The following is a 12,144-nucleotide window of genomic DNA, read 5'->3' as shown; positions in this document are numbered from 1 at the left end:
TGCTCTATAGAGCAAGAGAAAACAATTTATCTTACTGGTGTATTCTCTGTATTCCAAAGTATTACGCTAACCTTTACAATGGAGGTGGAATGTGGTGTAGTGGTGAACTGAGAAGCCAAAGGCAATAAACCCATATGAGAAATGCTATGTGCTTGCCACACAGTCACAAGATCAATGTCCTCATCTATAATACTGACGTGCTGTTCTCTTTATCATCTATTTAAAAAATCTCTCAAGAGAAAATGGCTGTATTTTACTATGCTACTTTCTTATTTTCCCAGATATTATAATGTCTGAATATAAGCTTCTGTAACACATTGATTTATCACTTTCTCATTTCCCAGCCTGATTATTATTTGCTTTCAACTCTGGATTCTTCTAGCTTTCTCAGTCATCTGAAACTTCACATGTCCAAACCCTGAACTCCTGATTTTCCTTTTTAACCTTGGTCTTCCCCCACTGCAGGAGATGATACCACCATTCACCCAGTTGCTTAGACTAAATCCTTGCATTATCGTGTACTTCTCTTTCATATCCCACGTCAAACCATCGGCAAACCCTGTCGGCTGTATCTTCCAAAGATACCTAGACCTCAATCATTTCTCACCACCTAATCAGTGACCTCTTAACTGTACTCTGTACTTCTATCCTCGTTCCCCTTTAGTGTATTCTCAATGAGCCAGCAATTCTAGTACAATTAAGATCATTTCACTCTTCTGCTCAAAACTCTTCAATGGCTTTTTATCTACTTGGAGTAAAAACCAAAGTCCTTTCAATGGCGTATAAGGCTATATGTTATATTATTTATTATCCCTTGGATCACTCAAATCCAGCCTCCCTGCTATTCCTTAAACATGCTAGAAATGCCGATTATGATTCTCCGATACCATCGCACAGCTTATCCTCAAAACGTTCCCTGACCACTTATTTAAATATGTAGTTCTCCAGTGTTGCCTATTCCCCTTCCCTGCTGTATTATTCTCCAAAGCGTCTTTCAACTTATTACATCTTATGACTGATCTAGCCTGCTTATTGTTGGGATTGTCCGTTTTGTTCTCTGCAGTCAGAATAGTATTCGGCACATGGAATGTTTTCAATTAGATATTAAATAGATAAATTACTTCTAGTAAAAGAAAATGATAGCACTAAAGATGATATGTAAATAACAATTTGTTTTTAAACCAGCAAAACATACTTCAATATGATTTGTACAATTCTGTATCAGACACTGGTTTTGGATTGTGGAACAAAGATGAAACAAATGAAGGATATATATTTTAGTTCTAAGAAATGCCAGTTCAAGCCTGATTCACATTTTTATGTAACAGCCAACTAGATTTTCACATGCTGAGTGCTCATGATGTGCCAAATAGGAAAGAGTAAAACCAATCCCATCATGAACAGAATTTTGATTAGATTACAGCATTTGGTTAAGTCCAAAAGGTGAATGCCAAGGTCTTACTTGGCAGTAGTTTTCTATCCTTGACTCAACTAGGGAACATTTGAGTAAACAGGCCCCAGCTTAGGGAATCAACATTTTAATAAGTTCCTTGGGATAATTCTAAAGTGCAGCAATTTTTGAGAATCACTGATCTCACTGATATGGATAAAAAAGTTTTGCTACAACTATTAGCAACTACCTTTGCAACTAAGGAATCATGGTGTTAGTATACAGACTGGTTACCAACGTGGGTGATGAGCAGAATCATCAGGGGAAATATTAAAATGTAGATTCCTAGACTAAATCTCAAAACTAGTGAATCAACTGTCAGTCAGGGAGATTAGGAATCTGAATTTTATTAAGTATGTGGAGAGACATTAGGAATCCACACTCATATATAAAACAGAATTTAAATACTGAAAAGTGTTATCTAAAATAGTCAACCAGGAAGGAGACTTAATTTTTTTTAAGAAATGTTGCCATTTCTAGAACACTTTTAAAACCATCCTTTAGACGTGGTTTCTGGGCTACATAAGAAAACTAAACTACTTGTTTTTATTCTTTCATGTAACATTTTTGATAGATAAAATATTACTCATAAACAGACTTCACCAATTTTCAGCTAAAAGGCAGATTTAGCTTTCACCATTTTGACTATTCTCAGATAACTGAAAGTCCACAATATAAAACAATCAATAAATTTGTTACAGCTAAAACCAAACACACACAGCACAAAATAAGCCAAAAACAAAACAAAAACACCTTCCCCAAACCAAGCCCAAAATAACAAAAATATACCATGGAAAGGATTCATTTAGCTAATGAGCCATGAGCCAGTCAGAAGACTGCTTTAAGACCATCTTAAATCTCCTTTCATCTTTGAATTCTGAATACAACTATATTTTATAGAGAACACCAGAGGATGCAGTGGTCTTCTTGAATTCTGGTATTAGAAAAGTTCTTTGGTTTTATCGCTCATGTCAATGTTCTGATGTATCAAATTCTCTGCTAAAGGACAGCTGTTTATAATCACTGAAGATATTCCAGGAATTCATAAAATGCTCTGAAACATGGTAATTCCAATGAAATAATGTTCCAATGATAATGAAAATGCAATTAATAATTTAATCACACAACTAGGTCTTAATATCAAACTGTTTACTATACCATTTCTGGCAGATTCAGGATCAACAAAAAGCGTGTTCAGTAATGGATAAAATGACAGTGATGCTTAAGAATGACAGATTAAGGTCAGTAGAAAGAAAAACGCTAGCCCCCTACAAAACAGCTTTGAAGTCTGAGCTATGCAATCTATTATTACAACTATATATTAATCATTCCCCCATTGTGTATTTCAGAACTAGTGGGAAGCTTCCCCAAAATGAATGCAATAATAATAGAAACAAATTAAATGCCAGCTCCAAAAACTTAACTTCAGATTAAACCAAAATGTTAAATTCTGAGAAACTATGGAAAGAGTAACCTAATGCTATATAAAACAAAGTAAGTTAATTATACTATACCTGGTTTTTCTTTGTTTATTATAACGAAGACAGAGTCCTCAGCACAGGCTAGAGTAAAGAGGGCATGAAGTTTATGCCCTACTATGAAAGTCTGAAAGACAGAGTAAGATAAAGATTAGAAGTACCATATTGTTTATATCTATCTCAAAACTCCAACATAAGGGGGATCCCTGGGTGGCTCAGCGGTTTAGCGCCTGCCTTTGGCCCAGGGCGCGATCCTGGAGTCCCGGGATCAAGTCCCTCATCGGGCTCCCGGCATGGAGCCTGCTTCTCCCTCTGCCTGTCTCTGCCTGTCTCTCCCTCTCTATCATAAATGAATAAATAAAATCTTAAAAAAAAATAAAAATAAAAATAAACAAGAGATGCAGGAAGATTAAATTAAAAAAAAAACAAAACAACAACATAAGTTCCATAAGGGAAATCTTATCCATTTTGCTTACTGCTATGTCCCACCATCAGAAGAATACCTGGTATACAAAAGGCACTCAATATGTATTCGTTGAATAAAATTTCAAATTAATAATATAGATCCACTTGTTTCTTTTCAATGGTTATACAGTATCTATTGAATATGAAATGTTAACGATCATCAAGGTTATACTCAATATTTTTCTACCATAAACAATGCTGTAGATATTACAATACTGACAATACAATGTGTGTATTGACACACACATTATTTCTACAAGAGATTCCAAAAAGTGAGATCGCTGGAGCAAAAGTTATTTTTCCATTTTCTTTTGTATTCTGATACAAAAGTATCTGTTTCTCTACACTTTACCTCTCACTAGATTGCTTTTGCAGTCTGCAATTTGGCCAAACTGATAGGGAAAAATGCTCTGTTACTTCTTTATTAATGAGGTTAAACACCTTTTTATGTTATTTTTTTCTGGGAATTACATATTCCTACCTTATGCCAATTTCTTCCTACTGGGTTATTAGTTTTTTCTTATTGTTTTTGGGAATTTTCTGTATATTAGGGATACTAACTCTTGTAAATATTTTCTTCCAATTTTATTGCTTATCTTTTTGTTGTAAGTTTAAAATTTCAAACAATTTCTTTTCTTTCATGGTGTGTGACTTTCATAACTTATTTAGAAAGACTATCTAAAGATTAGGCCTTATAGAAGAAAACAGTTTGTCTGTCATTAAATTATGTTGCCATCCCTTTTCAAATGGAAGATCAATCCACATACCTTTATTAAAATGCCATCTATATAGTCCCACAGTTTAATGGTGCCATCAAAGGAACAAGAATACAACTAAAAGGGTAAAGACAGTACAAAAGTTATTACAAAATAAAACTCCATTAAGATAGCCAATGAATAACTGATAGAGATGATATTTTCTGTTCATTAAATTATTAGCCTTAAAGAGGTAGAGTCATCTACTCATTGCTTTTGCAAAATAGAAAATCTAATCACAGCTCTTTGAAGAAACTTCAAGTTTTAATTAAAATGAGGGAGGACAGGGATCCCTGGGTGGCGCAGCGGATTGGCGCCTGCCTTTGGCCCAGGGCACGATCTTGGAGACCTGGGATCGAATCCCACATCGGGCTCCCGGTGCATGGAGCCTGCTTCTCCCTCTGCCTGTGTCTCTGCCTCTCTCCCTCTCTCTGTGACTATCATAAATAAAAAAAATTAAAAAAAAAATTTTTTTTTAAAAATGAGGGAGGACAAAAGTCCACCTTCTATGTTCAAGAGGGAGATGGTAAGTTATTGAGCTATAAAAAGCACTTAAGAGGTTGGTAATATTTCTCCCAGAGCCCATCCTCTATTATTAGCAGAACTCCTTTCATCTTAGATGGGTATTAAAGGAGTGCTTCTCAATTGATCTGAGAATGTCCTATTTAAAAAAAAATGTCCAACACATTAATGAACAATATTTTTGTAAAACACAATATAGAAGTTACATACTTGGATGCTATAGCAATGTCGAAGTCCTCTAAAGTTTTGGGTCAATTGCTACAGTCTTCTAGTTGCAAATTGGTAACCAACCATTTGTGGTACTGGTTTGTGCCTCACACTTTGGTAGCACCAGGAGGCCTTAGTAACATGCATTTTTATTTTTTTTTATTTTATTTTTTATTTTTGTCCCAGGGGACTTGATTTTACTAAGGTCACAGCGGATTACTAGTTGCTGTTCCTGGGAGAAATACTTTGGTTATAACATTAGTAAAGAATTACGTTTTCTGAAAGCGGTAATTTTAAGATTTCTGCCAATGAGGACATGGAATCAGAGAACAGAAAATGATGATTATTATTGATTCAAGTAAAAGAATCATAGTAAGTAGAAAATATACATCACAATTACTACGTATAAAGGAAAAATCATGAACATGAATCAGTAAATATAATGAGGCAAACCTGGACTGTCAAAACACAAATCCCAGGACTCCAAAGTCCAGAGAATCTGTATTCCCTATCACCTCACCAAACCGGTCAATAAAATTGTTCCCTAATTTTATTAACTTTCAAGTCACATGAAATAGATCTTTTATGCAATGTATGTTTTTTGGTTTGTTTTGCTACAAAATTTAGTAATACAGACTTCACAAATTCCAATTTTAACAAAAGGATATTTCTGCTTTAAAAACACTCAAATGCTACAGATAACAATAAGCTATTTTGTCAAATCCTCAGAGGACAGCAAGGAAAAAAATATGTGCTTGCACCCTGCAGAAAAGCTACTTAACTTTGATTTTCACAGCAGCTCATTTAATTTGGAAAGAAAAGATCCCTATCACTTTATGCCCTCCTTCCTTTACTGTTTACTTTGCCATTTACTGCTCCTATGAGTAACAGTAAATGGCAATGCAAATCTATTCTTGCATCAAGCAATAACTTCTAAATTGGCTGTAACTAATCCAGAAAAACAGAACCTGATCAAAAACAAGAGCAAGAGTAAACTGTTTCTGAGATCTCTTTAGCGACTGCTGAAGTGTAAGAACAGAATTAAAGTGACATTTCATTATTTTGAATTCTGAGAAGCAAGAGCTCCTTTGTGGGGTGACCGAGAGGTCTGGATTAAACTGGACTCCAAAGTCTGTCCTGAAATTAACTGGTCCATTCATTGAGTTAAGAAGCCCTTCTTGACCGGCACTGGCCTGAAGATGGCCTAACATCTCAGTGGCATTAAAGAGCCTCATCTGTAAAGCAACAAGTCTGCAACATCAATCTCTCTCTCTCTCTCTTTTTTTTTACATCAATCTCTTTTAGTCAACGTTTTCAAACACATGTTCCAGAAAGCAAAGGGCTCAAGGGCATATAAGCTTGAGAAACAAAAACCATATACAGTCTTTTCAGATATTCAAGGCTTATAAAAAGGATGTGAAAAGATTTACAACCCAAGAATTCATCTGTATCTAGCCCTGAATTTCAGGAACTCATATAGCCAAGAATGTCTTCTTTCATGCAACATCTAATTAGCATCCTTGGGAAAAAACGGTTCACAGAACACAGCACGCGGGACAATGTAGTTCTAGGCTGTGACCCTATTTTAGTAACTAAAAATGGGTAAAAATACCCTGAATCAGAAAATCAATATACAGGTTTCCCCTGCTAAACGGAAGTATTACTATAAAACCCTTTGTAGGGATCCCTGGGTGGCGCAGCAGTTTGGCGCCTGCCTTTGGCCCAGGGCGCGATCCTGGAGACCCAGGATCGAATCCCACATCGGGCTCCCAGTGCATGGAGCCCGCTTCTCCCTCTGACTATGTCTCTGCCTCTCTCTCTCTCTCTCTCTCTCTGTGACTATCATAAATAAATAAATAAATAAATAAATAAATAAATAAATAAATAAATAAATAAATAAATAAATAAATAAATAAAACCCTTTGTAGTGGAAATAGTGTAGAACAAAGAAGCAATTACCATTAATTTGTATGGAAAAATCTTGAGTGTTCCCAGATCCTGAAAATAACCTCTCTTAGGCTTTTCTGGTACCTCAGGACTCATCTTGCTAATGGAATACATGAAACACACACCGAGATAAAGTACAGATGCTCACAGACACAGTTTAAACTATGGTGGCTTGGTGCTAAGATGCTGAGTGCGGTTCCTGGGGAAGGAGACTGGTAGCATCACTCTAGCTGGAAGGGGTGCGTGCTGCCTCTATAACACCTTGTTGCAAAACAAATATTGAATGCTATTTTTGCTTTTTCCTTTCATTGTAAAAACCAAGTGGCATAATGCAAACTTCTGAAAAGGAAGGGATACCTGTATTTTTTTAAGTCTAACCTGGAAAGTTTCCCGGCCCAAATCAATTTACAATCTTCCGGCAACAACAAAGCCAATATTAAAATATTCAATTATAAATCGTTTGACACCTGTAGATGATTGTTGGGGTTGAGTTGGATTCCAGTCACCAGATTTCTGTGCCCTTGCAATACATGTACACATTCTTCTGTAGCCGTGCTATGAACTTTAACAAAGTCTCCAGAGACATAGAAAATATACCTGGAAATAAGAAAAAAAAATTTTTTTTCATGGACTGTAAAAAGAGATTAAGCTATCTACAGAATATCATCAAAGTTATTTTTTTCTTGCAATAGAGTTTTCTTTCAAAACATCAGTTTCAAAAATTATATATTAAAAATCGTGTGCTATGTATTCACTTACTATATATATACACCATTACTCTGACAGCATCTTTCCATATCCCCCACTCTCCACGGTTCACCAGGGACACCACCTCGCTATAGAAGGTACAGACCCAGAATTCCTAGGCTAGACCTCTCTGTGTTCCCAAAGCACCCTGTACATGACTTGATCCTAGTACTTTTTATGTTGTGTTGAAATTACTTGTTTACATAAATATCTACCTTCCTTATCTGCCCATAAGCTCTGATAGGGCAAAGGCCTTAATTTATCTTTGATTCCCAATGTCCAATCCATCAGGACATTGTTGAACAGAATCCATCAGGTCCTCAAAGATTTGGTAAACTGAATGGATAAAATGAGCCAACAAAAAAATTATTACAAAATAAGAATAAATCTTCTGATGCTGACCAGGGTCACTATTATCCTATTTTATCAGTTCCAAGACACTTGCTTTTTCACCTCTCTGAAATCAGGATGCATTTCGTAAGTGCTGTAGCCAGGAGACAGTCATAAAATGGTTGTTTAACTAATAGGTTAAGGAAGTTCAAGCAACAAAACATCTGAGGTATATGATCACCGCTCTAGCCGGAGCCTCTTCATTCCCATGAGTACCTTAATTCAGAGTTTTAACATCTCCAGGCTAGACCACTCTTAAGGGCTTCCTACAGTTTCCAGGTGTGGCCCTTCAATTCACCTTTCCCTCTCAAACCAGATTAATTTTGCAAATTTGACCATATTACTTCCTTAAAGGTAAAATTAAATTACAATTTGTCAGTGTTTTCCTACTGTCTCTAGGATGTGATCTAAACTCCTAAGGCCTTTGGTGATTTGACCTGGTGTACTTGGAACCACTTTTTCACTTGAAAAGCGTGCTCTAGTAAAGTGGTTCACAACTCCAATATCCTTGCACTCCCCACAGACACACTCCATTAATACTAACAGGTCCCCTGAGATGGTGGTGGGGGAGAGGGTACCATGTGCCAAGAAAACTCCAAACTGATAGGCTTCCCCAGAGGAAAGGAATGTCCTCTCTCTCTTTGCTCCCTGGCAGAGAATGGCTTTAAATTTGAATGCAAGCTCCCAAAGGAAAATGCTCTCTCCAGGCTTTGGTATATTTTGTGGTCCACCCAGAACACTTTATAATTAATTCCTTAAGACAGATTCAGCTCAGGTGAAGCCTCACATTTTCTCACTCCACATCAGCACCACTCTGAATGCTTCTACAAGATGGCAGGCTTAGCTCTATCACAGCACTTACCACATGACATCCTTGGAAGACTTCCCCTACCAGACTGTGAGCTCTTTCACGGGAGGAAGGGTGCCTGTACTTATTATAAATCCAGTAACAAAAGTATCGTATGGTAGGGAACGACGCATTTTTAACTAGTCAAACACAAATAGGTTCAAACGCCAGCTTTACCACAAATGGGCTGAATAATGTTGGGAGAATTAACTTCTCTAAAATGTCACTGTTCTCCACTCTAAGATTTCTCACAGGGTGACTATGAGGATGAAATGAAACAACACATGCAAATGCACCCTTAATACACACAGTATACACTCAGTAAATACTTCCATACAATTGGGATAATAATACCTAACCTTGTAGACAGAAATGCATGTAAGCACCTACCACAATGCTTGTCACATAGGACTCAAATCATCTTTGTTGATGAACTGGAGAAGCAAGAAGTTAGGGATGCTTTCAAGCAGGAATCAGGACTTAAATGAGGCTCTGAAGGATGCATAATTTAAGAGCTGGGAAGGAAAAATAGCAACATAAGCAAAAGCTGGGATACAACTAACAAGAAATTGGAAATGTACCTATCTAACAAGCCAAGTGTGTACAGTGGGTTATGTCAGGAAACACACTGGATGAGCAGACTCAAGCTAGATCATGGAAGGCCTTGCAAGCCAAACAAAAGCGCAGTATTTAAGGACGGCAACAAAAGATTATTACAGGGTTCTGAGCAAGACTAAAGGTGAGCAAGACTAAAGACTAGAGGTGAGCAAGACTAAAGGAAGATGACAACTGACGAACACTAAGTCATTAACTGCCAGGCTGTTTACTTGCTTTCTAGGCCTTACAGCATTTAAGCAATCTCAACAACCCTAGGAGATGGATTACAAAATATTCCTGTTTTACGGAAAAAGCAACTGAAGAGAAGATTAAGAACTTGCAAAGATCACACGACGGAAGAACCGGGTTTTAAACCTAGCGAGCATCTTAGTTTCCAATCACACCGAACTCCTGAGAAAAGGCACCAGGGTTTATATATGTTGTTATCCCGCACAGAAACGAACACCCCGATTCATCACGCAAAGCTGCCAAAGGTTGCCAAAATACCTTCCCCGAGGTGCCGCGGGGACCCTGCGCCCATCCCTCCCGAGGTCCTGCCGGGACCCTGCGCCCACCCCTCCCGAGGTCCTGCCGGGACCCTGCGCCCACCCCTCCCGAGGTCCTACCAGGACCCCGCGCCCCCCCTCCCGAGGTGCTGCGGGGACCCGGGAGCATCTCCTCCCCAGGTGCCGCGGGGACCCTGTGCCCACCCCTCCCGAGGTCCTACCGGGACCCTGCGCCCACCCCTCCCGAGGTCCTGCCGGGACCCTGCGCCCACCCCTCCCCAGGTGCCGCGGGGACCCTGGTACCGACTCCTCCGCAGATGCCGCGGGGACCCCGCGCCCACCCCTCCCGATCCTACCGGGACCCCGCGCCCACCCCCCCCAGGTGCCGCGGGGCCGTGCGCACACCCCCCCCCCCCCGCCGCGCCGACTCGGGAGCGCGGGGTCCCCCGGGCCTGCACGGACCCGCGGGCGAGCGGTCCCGGGCAGAGGCGCGCCCAGTGTCGGGGTCACAGCGCGGAGCTTCCACTCCGCCACAGCCTCAGGCCCGGGCGCCCGCGCGCCCCCCGAGCCCGGGACCGCGGGTCCGCAAGCCCGACGCGCCTGACCTCTGCCCCCTCCCGCCTCCACCCGGCGGCCGAGGCGGCGGTCCCGTACTTGGAATCCGCGGAGAACTCGGCTCTCCGGAGGTTGAGCTCGCTGCCGCCACAGCGGACCACGCGGATGGTCCCCTCCTCCGCCATCTTCGCGCAGGCGCAGAAGCCGCGGGGGCGGCCCGCCCGGAACTTCCGCCGGGGGCGGGGCCGGGCTGGGGGCGGAGTCGGGGGGTCGGGGGGCGGAGTCGGGGTCGGGGCGGCTCCTCTAGGCCGCAGTATCTGTGGCGGGAGCTCCGCGGGGCGGTAGTCTCCGTGTGGGCGGCGTGAGAGAGGTGCGGGCTAAGCGGTGACTTAGAGACCCGAGTTCACGCCAGGCGCTCCCGAGCTCTAACCACCGCGGGTGAGCCTCTCTCCGGCCCACAGTCTGCTGGTCGCCTCCCTCCGCCGCAAGGGAGACCCCCCTCCCCGCGTCTCCTGTGACCTCCCGTCGCCCCCCCGCGTGTCCCGTGACCTCCCGTGACCTCCCGTGGGGGTCCGCCTGATAGATGAAATGTGTGCAGGATGATGTGGGACATGACTCCAGAACTGGGACCTTGAGCATTGAGGTCACCATGTACCGTGAAGGAAAGACTGGAAACAGACTTTGGGGGGGTGCCCCTGGGTATGAACGTGCTACGAGCCATTGCAACGCTGAGGCTGAGTGGGCTTCCGCTCCTGCTGCAGCCTCGCGGATTCTCTGCCGGAGATAGAGACCCGAGAGCCATCTGCGTGCGGGTGACACGGAGGAGCCGCGGGGCAGGCCGAGGTCACCAATGGGGGGAGTGTACCTAGAACGTGGAGCGGGTCCAAGGACTGAGTCTGAGGCATCGGGAAGGTGAAGAAAAAACCCGCAAATGATTGGGCAGCTTAAGAAGGAAAACAGGAGGATATATGCCATCAAAAAAAGTCAAAGGGTATTATGCTGAGTGAAGTAAGTCAATCGGAGAAGGACAAACAGTGTATGTTCTCATTCATTTGGGGAATATAAATAATAGTGAAAGGGAATATAAGGGAAGGGAGAAGAAATGTGTGGGAAATATCAGAAAGGGAGACAGAACCTAACTCTGGGAAACGAACTAGGGGTGGTGTAGGGGGAGGAGGGCGGGGGGTGGGGGTGAATGGGTGACGGGCCCTGAGGAGGGCACTTGACGGGATGAGCACTGGGTGTTATTCTGTATGTTGGTAAATTGAACACCAATAAAAAATAAATTTATTAAAAAAAAAGTCAAAGGAAGAAGGAGGTGGGATCGATCCTTCTGTCAGCTGTGACTGATTAAATAACTGGAAGACAACTGACTGCTGTCCTGAGCAGTATGGAAATCACTGGGGGCTTTGATAGCAGTTTTGATGCAGTGATGGGATTGAAAATGGGATTGGAGTGGGTTCGGGAGAGGATAGAGGAGTACAATTAGAGACAGTAGGACTCCTTCAGAGTTTTGGTGAATGGAGAAAGGAAGAAACATGATAGCTGGAAGGGAGATGGAGGGCGTTCATGAAGACAGGAAACAGAGGTAAGATTATTATTTTTTTTTTTTTTTACAGATTGGAGATGTAAATCAATTGGGAAGTTTCATTATAAAAGAAAACTTTTGTTGCTGTAC

The 12,144-nt window shown here is 41.5% G+C and overlaps 1 protein-coding gene across 1 annotated transcript in view; it reads right to left on the bottom strand.

The window, feature by feature from the left end:
- The window catches only part of WDR75 (WD repeat domain 75), a 31,771-nt gene extending 21,119 nt beyond the window's left edge, over positions 1-10,652 (bottom strand). The window contains exons 1-4 of the mRNA XM_055345289.1: positions 10,566-10,652; positions 7,292-7,421; positions 4,161-4,226; positions 2,965-3,055 (exon numbers count right to left, since the gene is read on the bottom strand). Of these exons, the coding sequence (XP_055201264.1) occupies positions 2,965-3,055; positions 4,161-4,226; positions 7,292-7,421; positions 10,566-10,651 (373 nt within the window). The 5' untranslated portion in view covers position 10,652. The remainder of the gene's footprint in view (positions 1-2,964; positions 3,056-4,160; positions 4,227-7,291; positions 7,422-10,565) is intronic.
- Between the last annotated feature and the right edge of the window lie 1,492 nt (positions 10,653-12,144).

The sequence above is a fragment of the Nyctereutes procyonoides genome, unplaced genomic scaffold (genome assembly GCF_905146905.1).
Source record: "Nyctereutes procyonoides isolate TBG_1078 unplaced genomic scaffold, NYPRO_anot_genome, whole genome shotgun sequence".
Taxonomy (NCBI): Eukaryota; Metazoa; Chordata; class Mammalia; order Carnivora; family Canidae; genus Nyctereutes; species Nyctereutes procyonoides.
This window is presented reverse-complemented; position numbering and strand designations above follow the sequence as displayed.